Source organism: Cyprinodon variegatus, unplaced genomic scaffold (genome assembly GCF_000732505.1).
Source record: "Cyprinodon variegatus isolate N-32 unplaced genomic scaffold, C_variegatus-1.0 Scaffold1504, whole genome shotgun sequence".
NCBI lineage: Eukaryota > Metazoa > Chordata > Actinopteri > Cyprinodontiformes > Cyprinodontidae > Cyprinodon > Cyprinodon variegatus.
Window position 1 is genome coordinate 84,315 of NW_015151957.1, and position 14,791 is coordinate 99,105.

At 36.8% G+C, this 14,791-nt stretch overlaps 3 protein-coding genes across 3 annotated transcripts in view; 2 read left to right on the top strand and 1 right to left on the bottom strand.

Moving 5' to 3' along the window:
• LOC107103683 (deoxyguanosine kinase, mitochondrial-like) overlaps window positions 1–1,187 on the top strand; it is a 5,829-nt gene extending 4,642 nt beyond the window's left edge. The window contains exons 6-7 of the mRNA XM_015403475.1: window positions 538–637; window positions 820–1,187. Of these exons, the coding sequence (XP_015258961.1) occupies window positions 538–637; window positions 820–846 (127 nt within the window). The 3' untranslated portion in view covers window positions 847–1,187. The remainder of the gene's footprint in view (window positions 1–537; window positions 638–819) is intronic.
• A 1,688-nt stretch (window positions 1,188–2,875) lies between these two features.
• On the top strand, window positions 2,876–4,602 carry LOC107103685 (nodal homolog). Its single transcript, XM_015403478.1, has 3 exons — window positions 2,876–3,161; window positions 3,492–4,276; window positions 4,355–4,602. The coding sequence occupies exons 1-3, from the start codon at window positions 2,876–2,878 to the stop codon at window positions 4,505–4,507; spliced, it is 1,224 nt and encodes a 407-aa protein (XP_015258964.1). The 3' UTR covers window positions 4,508–4,602.
• Window positions 4,603–9,431: 4,829 nt separating this feature from the next.
• LOC107103682 (eukaryotic translation initiation factor 4E-binding protein 1-like) lies at window positions 9,432–14,483 on the bottom strand. The gene is made up of 3 exons (XM_015403474.1): window positions 14,039–14,483; window positions 11,454–11,645; window positions 9,432–9,983 (listed from the first exon to the last, which is right to left on the bottom strand). Exons 1-3 carry the CDS (start codon window positions 14,172–14,174, stop codon window positions 9,952–9,954), a joined length of 360 nt encoding a protein of 119 aa, XP_015258960.1. The 5' UTR covers window positions 14,175–14,483; the 3' UTR covers window positions 9,432–9,951.
• Between the last annotated feature and the right edge of the window lie 308 nt (window positions 14,484–14,791).

The following is a 14,791-nucleotide window of genomic DNA, read 5'->3' on the forward strand; positions in this document are numbered from 1 at the left end:
TATATATATATAGATATATATATATATAGATATATATAGATATATAGATATAAATATTTGAGAGTCATGGGTACTTGTTGATGGCATTAACGTTCTTTCTAATAGCATTAAAAGAGAATTAAAAAGCATTAAATTTGAGTTACTCATTCCTGTATATACCCTGGTTGATGATCAATATTTTAAACTATTTAAGTTATTTGTTTATCTATATTTGCAGAATATGAATTTGGTAAACCTAAAACTTTAGGAGTTTGGAATAGATACTCCTGATATATCCTGGCATATTTACAGACAAAGGAAGATTTTTTTTTAAGAGTAAACAGCATAACCTATTTATAAATATTGCTTTATAGTAGTTTTAATAGATAGTTTTATAAACATAAATAAAGAAAAATGTTCTCTGATTCCTTTACATACCTAATCATTAAACAATTGTCCATTAAATGGGACTGTTTGCCAGCAGTTGGACAGCTCGCACTCGGTGGTATTTGAAGTCATTAATATGCTCAGGCACACCTTTGGTCCTTTTATTCATAGGATACACTTCAAGAAGTTGAAAAACATTCCTGTCCTGCAGCTTGATGCCAATATGGAGTTTAAGAGCGATCCTGAGGCGCGGGAGGAATTTATCACAAAGGTAACTTTTATCAGAATTATTTATCTGCCGCTTCATTGCTGCCTTACCTCAAAGAGCCACATGGGGGCTCTAATGTTTCTTAGCTTATAGATTGCTGAATATTTTTAATGTTGATGCAATGTTTGTTGTCTAAATGTTTATAATCCATTGTTTTACTAAAGTATCGTTCCTCCAACACACAGGTGAAAAACTTCTTTAGTGCCTTGTGAGAAGATTCTTCCCCACAGCAGGAAACAGAAGACGTCAAACTACCACAAAAAAGAGTTACATAATATACATGTATTTTTATGGTGTTATCTTTGCATCACCACTCTTATTTAAGATTCATAGAGTTTGTTTGTATAAAAGTATTTCACCTCTTATGATCCATTTGTTTGTTCTGACAGCGATGGGTCATTGTTTTCCACACCAGAATTCTTATTTAGTCATAAGAATAATCAGTATTCTTATGCTGAAGAATCTGATAGTTTTTATACCAAGTATTCATCATAAGCTAAAGATTTACTGTGAACAACGTCACACAGGGTTGACTGTGGATTTTCTGTACTTTGTTGACTAAATAAAAAATTGTTCTTAAAATTTTTGTTCTTAGACTTAATCACAGCGTGTTTGCTTCCAAACACGCAAAATAAAATATTATACATTTATGTTAGAGCCATGACATAAAAACCATAATCAGTAAACATTAGTAAGACTTTCAATTCCTTTCTTCTAAGAGGCACGGTTTATCATTGTCATTTCAACAGATTCTCTCTCCCAATCTGTTGCTCTCCACAACTCTTTTAAGGTTATCATTCGACTCTTCTGACTGATTATCTGCTCATCCAGCCTGTAGCTTTAAGTGGACAGCAATTCAAGCCACAAGCACAAATCTGCCTTCCATTGAGGAAACAAAAGATAAATTTCTATAGGGCTGAAACAATCAGATTATTTGGGACTAATCAATTACTGAAATAATCGTTGACTAATTTGGTAATCAGTATTAATTGGAGTATAGAGACTGTAAAATATGCCTTTAACTGACAGAGAAACCCACTTAGAGCAGGAATTATACTAAGTTGTGAAAAAATATATACATATATTTTGCATAATAAACATTTTTTGTCCTCCAATATGCCCTATCCAGAACTCCTCAAGTGTAAAAAATAATTGACAGATTAATTAATGACCAAAATAATTTAAAGTTTCAGCCCTATTTTTCTATGTTGGTGAATTATTTTAGTAAACACGAACAGCTAACACCTGCAAACAGAAAAAGCAGTAGGAAATTTATACAGCAAAAGTCACATTTTAACCACTTTTCAATAGAAAACATAATTCGGAAGCCGACAACATTTTGTTCACCTATCCTTCTGCATCTTGTGACGGACTGCCATGCAATGTGGCATGAGTCATAGTAATTACTACTGTTTGATACTATTAATGACATTTGGCAATGTCATTTAAACTATGTTAACAACTTATTTACTGTACTGCATACAGCATTGATGAGGTTCCATCTGTACACTTTACTGCACCATTATAGTCCGCTCGAAAAAAAGGCTCTTGAGAAATAGCTCTTTTTTCCCAAAAATAAAATAATACTATTGGTTTTAACCTTTTCCCGTAAGGGCAGTTTGGTTCTTGATAGCTTTTTCTCTGCAATCATTAACCACCACTGTGCTCATCCCTGCCAAGTGATTTGTTGTTTATTTGTGGATGTAGCTGTAGTTCCTTTCTAAACCAGAGAATAGCAGCAGCAATAATCTTAAATAAATGTCTTAATTTAACACTTTAGTTAATAATAAATGAACCATAAACTGACAGCATAATTACAGCGTTCAATTATTCATATCAATATACTAACATTAAATATGACATCATTTTTTTTTATAGTGTTTTGTGGGGAGATTATAAAATAAAGTAATAAGCATTTTTGCAAGTCTATAAGTAATGTTAAGCTTTCTTTGGACTTAATGAGGTATACGCTCAAGTGTCTAATTATTTATATAATAAATTGTGGATTTAAAAGTTGACGGGACAATGACCTTGGCTAAAAGTCCTCCTTCTCGGGGACTGTGATGTGCTCTGATGATCAGAGGGGCCGTTAAGATGCCTGCAGTGGTCAGGGGTCATCAAAGGGCAGCTGTCCACTATAAAAGACCTGTCTGCAGCTCCATCTGCACACAACATCATTTGTGCCCGAGAGAAGCCAGAGGAAGGACAGACTGAGGCAAATCTTTTTGGGTTTCAGCTAAAATGGAGTGCAGAGGTCTTCTTGTTTTCTGCACGCTCTTTTTCTGCTCTTTGGGAGTCATTTACTCATCTCGGGCCCGCAGACATCACACACACCTGGAGAACAGTTCAGCGTATATAAATCATTCAGCTAGTCATCGTATTAGATACCCTTCATACATGATGCAGCTGTACCGCTCCTTCAGTGCCGCCGACTCCATCTCCTCAATGGCTGTCAACACCTTCACAGCTCAAAGGGACCAACCTGCAGTTCACAACTCAGATTCTGTCCTGAGTCTAATGGCCAAAGGTTAGTAAAACTGTTTCCTTTATACTTTTAATACTGCTGTGACTGTTAGTTTCTGTCATCCAGCTGCATTAAGTTATCAGACTCTCCCTTTTTACAACCCAGCAAGTGACAAAATGCTTATTGGACTTTAAAGGGCCGGCTCTGTTTTATGTGGGGCGGTTGTATATTAGCCCTCAGACGGCCTTGTGCAGGGGGGTCCAATACACATCCTGTCCCGTTTCCCCTCTCACTTCTGCGTTTTGACATCTGTCCAGCAGCTTGGCCCCTAAACATCCACTCAGTCTATCAGTGTCAGGCTTTGATTTCTCTTTCTTCTTCCCTTTAATTAAGGTTGCCATCAAGCGGGTGACACATGGACGGTCACATTCGACATGTCCTCTATCTCTACCAGTCAGCTTGTCCAGCTTGCTGAGCTTCAAATCCGACTCCCGGCTTTCTCTGCCTCCAAACGTGCCACTGTGGATTTATATCACTCCCGGAAACAGAGCTGTGACCCGGACAGCACTTTGTGCGAGGAGGAGGTTGTCTTCTTGGGGAGCTTTGCCGCAAAACCAAGTAGCACAAAGTCTTCCTGGAGGGTATTCGATGTGACCGCTCTCTTGAAATACTGGCTCTATCAGGGAGGTGAGGTGCTGAACCAAGAGGCTTCTGGGGAGCCTGAGAACAGCGATGGGCGCAGTCAAGATGTGGGCAACTGGGGAACAGTGCAAAAAAAAGTACAACATCCAACCACAAATCGGGTAATGATGGTTATCTTCTCCAAACACAACATGCCCCAGGATGCCCCTGCAGCTTACAGTCTTATTCACACTGTAGAGAACTCCAAGTATCTAAAAGCCAACAGGGTCAAGATTGACAATCAAAGCAGACGCCACAAAAGGAACCGATTGGGGGCCCTGAGAGTTATTGACGGACCTGTACCTACCGTGGCCCCCGTAGTGGAGCAGGCTCAGGGGCCACTGTGTCGCAGGGTGGATATGTGGGTAGACTTTGACCACATCGGCTGGGATGAGTGGATCATCCATCCTAAGCGCTACAATGCCTATCGCTGTGAGGGAGAGTGTCCGATACCACTGGACGAGTCCTTCAACCCCACCAACCACGCCTACATGCAGGTAAGATGATGACCACATAGTTTAGCTTTCTTTTGATGCAAAGTTGTTGATTTATTTAAGTGAAATGATAACTTTCAGAGCCTGCTCAAACATCACCACCCAGGAAGAGTGACTTGCCCTTCGTGCGTGCCGACGCGCCTCACCCCGCTCTCCATGTTGTACTACGAGAACGACGACCTGACCCTGCGACACCACGAGGACATGATTGTTGAGGAGTGTGGTTGCCATTGAAGCCAACCAAAATTACCGAATTACTATCAAATTAAACTTGAATTATTTTGTTTTTGTTCTCATATTAATTGTAATAAAAAAATTGTAATGAGCATTTCTGGTCATGACCGTCTACTGAAAGCCGTTTTCAGTGGGAATAGATTTATTAGTAATTTTCCACCATTTCATATATGTTAAAACAATGTAAATGTGAATATTATGTCTATTTATGCACAATAATGTATATTTTTGTATATAAAATATAAAAGAATATATTAAAATCTTTTATTTAAAGAAAGAGTTGAATTATATGCTTTATTTTAATGGATGTCTGTTCTGTTGTTAAATAAATGGCACTATTTCGTTACAGCTAGATTTACAAAGGTTGAAACCACACCAATGAGGCTTCAGTGGGAGTCATATGTTGAGATATTTAAGTGCTGTATAGCCAGGTTTGAAGTTTAATTGTACATGCCAATTATTTTCCAATATAGTGCATCACTCACATTTCAAAATCTGAATAGTTATATGGCTTTTAAATAAATGTTCTCTCTATAAGTCACCTAAATGGTTGTTAAATTAAACCTTTGTGTAATTTTATCTCGGCATGAATGCAACTAAACCTCAGAGGTTTGCAAGAGAATGTGACCAAGCTACATATTAGACAAGTCAGCAAGAAAGTCGTAGAGAAGTGTAAAGCACAAATAGCTCATAGAAGTTTTCCAAGCTTTGGAAATCTAACAGAAGAGCAATTGACCCATGCTCTAAATGTGAAAAAAGCATGACACAACTGAAAACCTACCAAGAATAACTGTCCGCCTACATCAACAAACTAAGAAAGGGAAAATACTCTGATCTGAGAAAGAGTTAAAAGGTCAAAAGTAAATCTGCTGGAGATGTAGAGACATGAACAAGACATATATTTTTTTTAAAGTTACTAATCTGCCCTTAATAATAATTGAACTTTATTGATCTCACACTGGCGAAATTTACTTCTGCATCTTAACCCAGTGGGCTGCCACTGTGCGGCGCCCGGGGAGCAATCGGGGGTTAAGGGTCTTGCTCAGGAACTCAGAGTGGATCGCACCAGGTACTTATAAGCTTCTCAGAGCACAAGCACACTGCTCTACCCACCAAGCCACCGCTCCCCTAAAGGAAGAGATGCAATAAGAAAACTCCAATTTGAAACCTTGTTCATCATCGCCATTAAATGGACACTGCAAATGTAGAAGATTAAAGCAGAATTGTACTTTTTGAGCCTTCATGCAAAATGTATGTAATACACCCTCAATGTGAAACCTTACGGTGGTAGTGTCATGAGGACGATTTTCTTTAGAAGAAACAGGCAGGTTTTTCAGGGTTGTAGGGAAAATGGATGAAGAGATCACTAATGAGCAACGGAATTATGTTCAGAAAAACTGTAAATACAGAGAAACATTGCATACAGACTTGTAAGGAATTCAACAATCCAAGTCCAGACCTAAATCATAAGGAAAAATTAAATAAAACCTGAAAACTGTTGTTTACAGAGAATCTGAGACTTAGACTGAGCTATTTTCACTGCGATAATTAAAGCATACTAAGTTTTATTTTCCTTTTCCCTTGATTTGAGCAGCGAAGTAAGAAAATTTACCAATGGAATAAGATGACTAAAGCTTATAGAAAGAAGAAAAGCAACTCATTTGTAAAGTGCATATCTAATTATTTGTACTTTTAATCTTAAACATGTATGTACTTTTAGATCAGTTAGTCCAGTGTTGCAAAGAAAAACACATTTATCTCAGCTTCTAAATATTCAAAAAAGACAGAGACCTGCACCATCCTGCTGTTAGAGGCTGCTTTACTAAGTATTGTATAAAGGGACATAATGAAATTCCACAAAACACAGGTTCAATTTAAATGAATTGTTTAAATAGTCTCTTCACACCTAATTAACAGATCACCCACATATTCATCACGGTTTTACCTTGTTGACTCCTAACCAGCAAACAGTTTAGTATGCTTACCTTTTTCACCTTCAGCAATCCACATCTTAGGCACTTTACTGCACACTCATTACAGGTGTCATTAGCTGTGCTCCTAAACCAGGCTTCTTTTGTTGATTGAGAACAACAGGCACAAGGGCTAAAACTGCACAAACCTTCGTAGATCAATGGACCAGAAAGAAGGTAGAAGTGATTGTTTATCTTGGAAATGGGGGATGGAGTGTCAGGAAGCAGAGGTGACGCAAGCAAACAAAGCCATGAAGAGGAGTGGAAAGAATCAGAAGCTGTAAAGTGAGGCTACTGTACAAGAAAAAACTGAGGGGGGTGATCTTAATTTATCAACGTTTTAGAGAAATTGTCACATCTTAACAAAATATTTCTTCATTAGTATAATAGAACCTCAAAACTTTTGTTAATATTAATGCTTAAAACACCTAACACCTCCTAAGACTTGGAGGAGAATCCCTTAAAAATATTATTCTAAGTTGATCAGATAATGCATAGCATCTCTCTAAGCTAGAGAAGATAAAAGAAAATGTTAGAAATATCCTCTTGAAACGTGATAGATTAGATTAGATTCAACTTTATTGTCATTACACATGTACAGGCACAAGGCAACAAAATGCAGTTTAGGTCTAACCAGAAGTGCAATAGCAGCAAGTGCAGGATAAATAATGGTTCCATAAATACAGGACATGGGTTTCTACTGAATGTATATAGAGATGAATACTATTATAAATAATGAATATAATATATAGAAAACTAGTGTTATGAACTAAATTTACAGCTGGATATGTACCGAATATAATATACAGGTGGATATTACTATAAAAAAGGTGTTTTACAGTTTTACAGTACAGTTATGTACAATAGCATAATATACAGATGGGTTTTACTAAAAAGTGTATAAATAAAGTTTGGACAGAAGCTAACTAAATTAAAGTGCAGTGGAAGGTAATTGCATATTACAGTTAAAGTACGTTATTGCAAATGTATATGTAAACAATTGGTACTGTGAATAAACAGTCAGCAGTGCAAATATAAGCAGATAAGCATATAAGCAAATTAAGTAGAATGATGATCTTGAATGATACCATGGCTGAGACGGTCTCTTACAAAACTACTAGTAGTCCTTAAACGTTTTCACATTGTTTACAATAATCTTAAAAAAGACAAATTTCTTAAAATAAAATCTATAACCTTAAATAACCATCTAGAAATTTAACAAAACTTTTCCCCCATGGGTTTCCCACAGATTCTCAATATAGTAGAATATTTTGGGTCTTTACTTTGATTAGGCCATTCTAACAATTGTTGTAAAATCATGTCTCTGGCTGTATACTGAGGATCACTCTAAAGGTAAATGTCTTCCCCAGTTCTCAGTCTTTTGCACCCTATAACATGTTTTCTTCAATAATTTCTCTTTATTTAGCTTCATACATTTTCCCATCAACTCTGACCTGCTTTACTGTGCTAAGATAAAAACATTCCTACAGCACTATCATGTAATTTTCTCATCCCATTTTAGCAATAACATCCTCAGGTTATTCTGCTGTTTTTGGTCACTTACTGATTTTTGTGAATTAAATAAAAGTCGTTTTTGACTTTCTATTCTCCTATTTCTGTGTCTCTTACATGGACTGTTGCAAATTTCAAAGGGAACATCTTTTCTTTGAATGAATCCCTTCTGCTTCCTACTTCTTCACATAAGTCAGAGATGTGGATTGCATGAATAATACTGTAGTTATCTGATCAACAGATTCTTCTAGCAAAGCTACAGGGATCCCTGGCTGCCTCTCTAACTGAAGCTATGTTATGTTTCCAATGTTTTATCATTGGCTGGTTTCCAGGGTGTTTTTCCTGATCTGTCTGCTTTCTTTCTAGATCTTAATGATGCTCTCTGGTAACTATTTTTTTGCAACAAAGGCTCTAAGGTATTTAGAGAACAGCTGGATTCATACCGAGTTACATGAAATAGATTTCTGATAGTTATGAGTAGTGGAGTTTTTTACTTTTTTTTGAAAAACCTCAGAATAAATCCATGTTTCCTTTTTATTTTTAGTTGAGACCTGGACTACTTTTTGTTGAGGTATCACATTAAGGCTTACTAAAATCTAAAATGTCATATTGTAGGTTAAAAGGGGAAGAATTTCAAAGGGATTAGCAAGATAGTTTAAATATTGCAGGCTTTTATACACAGTTTATTTCTAAAGTGATATAAGAGAACAGACTTCTGTGATGGCCTCAAAAACAGTGCGACAGTCCCAGACCTTAACCTCATCTTGTTGGGCCATTATCATTAGCTGGCTAATATAAAAACTGGTTTAGCTCGATTTTACAAAACTGATAAAATTACTTTTGTGATTATTTTTATAGAAAAATTTAAGATTCTTTAATACAAATTTTTGTTTGCAGGAATGTATTTATATTCAAGATATGAAGACAGCTAGCATATGTGGCAGCTAAAATTAGTTGTAAAAAGAATATTGTAAGTTATATGGAGTTTTTATCCAGGTGTATTAGTAGTATATACTGAATGTTTGAGCATATGAAAATGTCTTCATTATTTAGTAGTTTTCAACATTAATTTGTAATATTAAACAATTGTTTTTGCTGATTTATTTACCCAAGAGATCTGGGCAAAGTGAATCTGACAGGCTTCACCTTGAGTAAAAGTGTTGAATGGAAGGAGGGAGTTTCTCCCTGCTATGTACACTTGTATATTGACCTCTCTTTAGGCATCCTACTGGCTGAGGTTATCAGCCAGCAGCGTCTTTGAGGAATTCCTCTGAAATGTCTCGTCCTGAAACAGCGACAGGAGGTTTTGCAGCCGGCAGAGCAGGTCGCTGCACATTTGCCCCAAAGAAATGTATATTAGCAACCTGTGGATGTTTTTTTTTTTCAAGCAAACATTGCTTTTCATAGATGTGAACAAAAATGTGCTAAACAAAAAAAAGGGACAAAAGAGAAAAGGTTCATTTGTGTTTCCTTTATTCACCCCACAAACCGTGAAAAAAACTGTTTTGTAAGATCAAAAGAAAGTCAGCTTCACATTGGTTATGTAACACTTCAGGTAGAGGAGATTTAGAGATCTAGAGAGAGCTGGCAGGATTATGAAAGCACACTGAGCAACAAGCTCTCCTGGAGTGAATGTTTATTCAGAGGATTGGATCTAGATTTACGTCATGGATGAGGCATTGTTGGTCTTAGGTACCTTCAGAGGTGACTCTTTTGTTCTTACTGCAGCGACTACAGGAAGGCACACTTTCACATGTAAAAAAAAAAAAAAAGGATTGAGCCCTGAAGCAGACAAAAAATAAAATAAAATTATTTTTCTGTGCAAAACAATCACATGAGCAAAAGGGCGGATGTTGAAACGTTGAAAACAAAGTGATGATGAAGGTAAATCTGCCAGAGACAAAGATTGAAATAAAGTTGCTCCTGATCATCAGTCACGCTTCAGTACTCGTTCAGCTTCGCCTAGATGTCCATTTCAAACTGTGCTTCATCCCCTAAAAAACAAAACAAAAGCAAATATGTAATTAATCAAATAACAGACAGATCCTCACTACTTTAAAATGCAGCAAGTAGAAAATAAGAATAGGAGATCCAAATAAATGATCTTTAATTTCAAAGGAAATTATCATATTAGATGACCAGTCTCTTTTTGTCTTGCATGTTCAGCCCATTCCCAGTCACTGCACAGCATTTCAATAACATCTGGGCTTTAACTAGACTCAGAACTTTCCATTTCTTGATACTTAGCCTGTCTTTAGAAGAGTTATTTCTCTGAGGCCCAGACAACCACAGAGGTGAAGTTCTGACTGCCGTCATATCATTTATTTATGGTACAAATAAGCATTTGAGTTAATAATCTCCTGTGATACTGAAAGCAACATGTGAAAGGCAGCAATACCCCAGAAAGTGTCCACTATGCCAGAAATGTAAAAGAAGAAGCAGGCTAACTACTAATGCTTAGTTCTGCTGTAGAATGGTTCAGTAATGTGGTAAGGCATAACATATCCACCCCTAACCTTATTTATGTTAAAAACTGATGATCAAAAGTCTTTCTCAGTCACCAAGTGCTTTTTAATTACAGGATTAGCAAATTCTTACTAGCAGGAAATGTCCCCATTATTGTCCACCCTGTCACAGTTTTTCATGATAACAGGGGGGACCTTAGAGGGCCAGAAAAGTTGGTGTTTCCTCCATAGATTTTTATTCATTGTCAATTCATTAAAAATGTGTTAGTCATTTTTAAAAAAAAGATGTATGCGTTAGGGAATTGCACTGACTCCTGCAGAAAAGCAGATGTATAACAGAGCTTGTCGTGATGCAGAAGGCAGGAATACTTGAATAAATAATAGGAACACTGGTAAAAAGACAGAGAGGAAGGAAGAAAAAGCAAGAGCATCAGAACTCAGAGAAAAGAGGAGGGAAAACAAAAGAGTACCAAGGTCAGAAAGTGTCCTCCAAGCTGATATGTGCCATGGTTACTTTGATGGTGAATGGATGGTGAGGTTTGATGTGGACACATTTTACCAGCTGGGATATTCAATTCTATTCAGTTTATTTCTATAGCGCCAATTCACAACACATGTCATCTCAAGGTACTTTGCAGTTCACCAGATCATACAGTCAAATTGATTCAAAGTTTTCTATCTAAGTAAAACCAGTTGATTGCATCGACTCATTGACTCGAAGGCAATCCCTCACACTAAGCATGCTTGTAGCGACAGTGGAGAGGAAAAATTCACCACATAGTTTTAGTCCTAAACTGTTTGCTAGTTTCCCAGCACCAGTTCTTTGCACTGCCTCTCCCATAAACACTGGTTCTGGAGTTGAGTAATGCTCAGCACTACTGGTTTATTCAATTTACTAAATAAATAAAATAGTACAATCTATTGCACGTGTTCACATAGCAAATCATCTATCAGCCCAGCATCCTCACTGTGTCATGTTTTTCAGAGGTATCAACGTACCGGTATTGCTCATATCAGGAGCAGTAATGGAGTGTTTGTTCTCCACCTCTCCATTGATGGTCTTCTCATTGGGTTCTTTGGAAGCAGGGCTGGTGACCCCTGGGATGGGGGGCAAACCTCGGGGAGGGGTTCTGGCCAATGGAGAGCTGCGACACTCTAGCAGGAACTTTCGATCATAGATGATCCGGGTACCTATCCAATCAGAGAGGAGAACAAGCATCACAAAAAAAGCAAGATAATAGCAAAAAAACATCATTTAAAAATAACCTTATTAAGTAGTTGATCCAGGTTAAGTCTAACAGCTTTATTTGTAACAGCTCCTAGCTATCGCTATAAGTGTCATAAGACTTTCAATTAATTGCTCAGACAAAGTAAAAAGTAAAAATGAGTGACTATCCAACAGGGATATGTTGTCTATTTATAGTTAGTATATAACATGAAGTATGTGTTGCATAACAACTTATTCTAATTGACAGAAAGTGGTAGCACTGTTTGAGCTACACTCATCAAAGTCTTTAATTTAAAGAGTCCTGTTTTCAATAATAATATGAGAGACTGAAATATCTACTTTCTAAGATTTAAGGCCTAACTTTGAGCCAAATATAAACACTTACAGTAAGATCTTGTGTGGATGTCAAAAAACTCAATTTAAGAATCAGCATGACAGGAACCAAACGTCTGTGACACGATGCTATGACTTACTTAAGATAATACATAATAATCAGAGAGATAAAGTATTTTGATCAAACAAGGCGTTGATCTGAGTAAAACAAAATGGGTTTCATATTCTTATTTTAAATGTGATTAAATAATCCAGTGTTTTTAAAAAAAATCAAATTAACTGATTTCTAGCGGAGTTAGATTTAATTCCTAAAAGGTTTATCATTTAAAATCCTATTTTTTTCTCTATTTAATGTTGACTTTAAGTTCTGACGTTCCTGTGAATACTTATTACGTTCTAATAATACATGTTCCACTGTTTCCATCTGATTACAGTAATAACAAGTCCATGTTTCATGTTTCCCTATTTTGAAAAGAGAACTATTAAGTCCAGTATGACCAATTCTAAGTCGAGATATGACTACCTCTTCTTTCCGCTTTCCATTTGTACAACTAATAACCCAACCAGAGGCATAGCCAGAAAAATTTCATAAGGGGTGGCCAGGCAATAACCAGTGTACTCAGAGGGGTGGTCGAAAACAGATAGGCACCGAAACCTCAGGGTCAATCTACACTGTTCCAATTGGAAATTTAACGAGCAAAACAACCATACTTTCTAAATAAAGACGCATATATTCAAGCATACGTGCTTTCTAGATAAAAGGTATAGTGGATAAAATTCTTTCAGGTTTGAGTTTTGGGCAAACATCTTTTCCATTGTCATTACTTACCCACTTCTATCAGTAATCATTCTGCATAAAATTGATATTTACAAGTACTAATATCTACATAAATTGTTTATTTAATATGTTTTTTTATTAAAACAGTTATTTATCTATGATTTCACTGAAGACTACTAAGTGACTTGCAAAGACATTTTTTTCTTTACCCAATAAAACAAACTATTTCTGAAGAGCATGCGTTCTGTACTTATCATCTTTAATGTTAGTATATTGATGTGCATAATTAACCAGTGTTGTTTTTTCTTTTGTAAAGTAATTGTTAATATATGATTTATTTATTTATTTTTTTAATAGTCCTCTTGAGAGTATTACTGCTGCCACCATCTGTATTAGAGGGAAATAAATGGTAGGGTGACCATGGCCACCCATGGCCCCCCATCTAGCTCAGCCCCTGCCCCTCACAGTCTTTTGAATTATAGATTGACCCTTACTTTTGCTTAAAAGAACACTTAAGTTAATAATATTTGATTTTAAGGCCTGTTTAGCTATTATATCTACTTCTTCATTTCTTTCATGCCTACATGAGCAGGAATCCTGACAAATCGAACAAAACATTTCTTATTAAGAAGCTGAACTAATAAGTGATATATATCTAATAATACATCAAATCTACAAGAGTTGCTAGATTTTATACTCAATAATGCAGTTTGACTCTCTGGTGCAATTATATAACTATTTCCTTCCCTAACATTGTCATCAAGCAACCATTCTAAAGCTAACATAATGGCAATTAATTCAACTGTAAAAACACCTGGGGTCAATGTTACAAAAGCAAGTTGAAGAAAAGCCTAAACGACAGCGCCCTCTACAGACCAGGTGGTGTTATTTGCTAATAGTCGCTAGACTTGGTCACGTGACTTAAAACTTGAAAAAGAACAAACCAGCGACTATTAATCATTATCCCCGGATTGAAACGTTGAAAACACTTACACAAACAATCACTTCATTATTAATAGCCTCCACTGAAAGTATAACAATGATAAAGTGCTTTAAATTTACTTTTTTTCCTTTGAGTTTGTCGGTGGTTAGCGGTAACATCTAGCTGCAGCAGACAGGAGCACTCATCATTTAGCATGAAGGAAACCATGCTGATTTTTAATGAAAGCTCTTTTGTGAGCACTGAAACAGGCCCTTGATGATGCATATGAATACTTTTAGATAATATCTGTAGAAACGTGTTACCTCCAGGTGTGGTGCTAAACAGAGTCCCCCCGGGGGTGGTGGAATAATCGTGGGGAATGTGATCCGCGTTGTCGATGTTCACCCTTCTGCTCGACGGGATGGCCGTGGCACTTGTCTTCCGGCAGTCGGTGGACATCCTCGCTTTATTTAACTCAAACTAGTTAACTAAGTGATATGAAGCAGCCAAGAAAGCTGGGTTTGGTAGAACAAAGACAGGGAGAGTGGCAGAAGCTGCTTTTGGCTCAACAGAACAACTCCTTTCTGCTACATAAAAATATCTCCCTCTCATTAGTGCGAGTGAAAGTGCAATCTGAATTTTTCACATCACTTCAAACGGTTTATCTCACACACGCTGAAAGCGTTGCGGATCTTTGTTAAAAGATGAGCACCTTTTGCTTCCACATGCACACAAAACAACAGACAGGCTGCAGAGTAAGAGAACGCTGCTGAGAATAATAAACAGAGTGGACCCACAGCGCCCTCTATTGGAACAGTAGGGATTATGCATGTGCTGCTGATACGGAGGGTTGCATCATATCGCACACTAACTCCGTCAGAACTCACACATTGGCGGTTCCAGTTAATTTTTACTGAGGTGGCCAGGCAGGGAACAATGTACTGCAGAGTGGAAGCCCAAAACTACACTCTAAAATGAGTTCAGTGTCAATATATACTGATCAAAATAAACAAACAGGAATTCGTATTTTATTTTCTCTAATAAATCACTCAAGACAGACTCAATTTTCATGCAGC

What these genes read in the sequence shown, in the direction of transcription:
- LOC107103685 (XM_015403478.1), top strand. Translation starts at nt 2,876, where the DNA reads ATGGAGTGCAGAGGTCTTCTTGTTTTCTGCACGCTCTTTTTCTGCTCT. An exon ending in CCTGAGTCTAATGGCCAAAG is followed by an intron (nt 3,162 to 3,491) that starts GTTAGTAAAACT and finishes CCTTTAATTAAG; the next exon opens with GTTGCCATCAAGCGGGTGAC. An exon ending in CCAACCACGCCTACATGCAG is followed by an intron (nt 4,277 to 4,354) that starts GTAAGATGATGA and finishes GATAACTTTCAG; the next exon opens with AGCCTGCTCAAACATCACCA.
- LOC107103682 (XM_015403474.1), bottom strand. Translation starts at nt 14,174, where the DNA reads ATGTCCACCGACTGCCGGAAGACAAGTGCCACGGCCATCCCGTCGAGC. An exon ending in GTTTAGCACCACACCTGGAG is followed by an intron (nt 11,646 to 14,038) that starts GTAACACGTTTC and finishes CTGATTGGATAG; the next exon opens with GTACCCGGATCATCTATGAT. An exon ending in TCCTGATATGAGCAATACCG is followed by an intron (nt 9,984 to 11,453) that starts GTACGTTGATAC and finishes TTTGTTTTTTAG; the next exon opens with GGGATGAAGCACAGTTTGAA.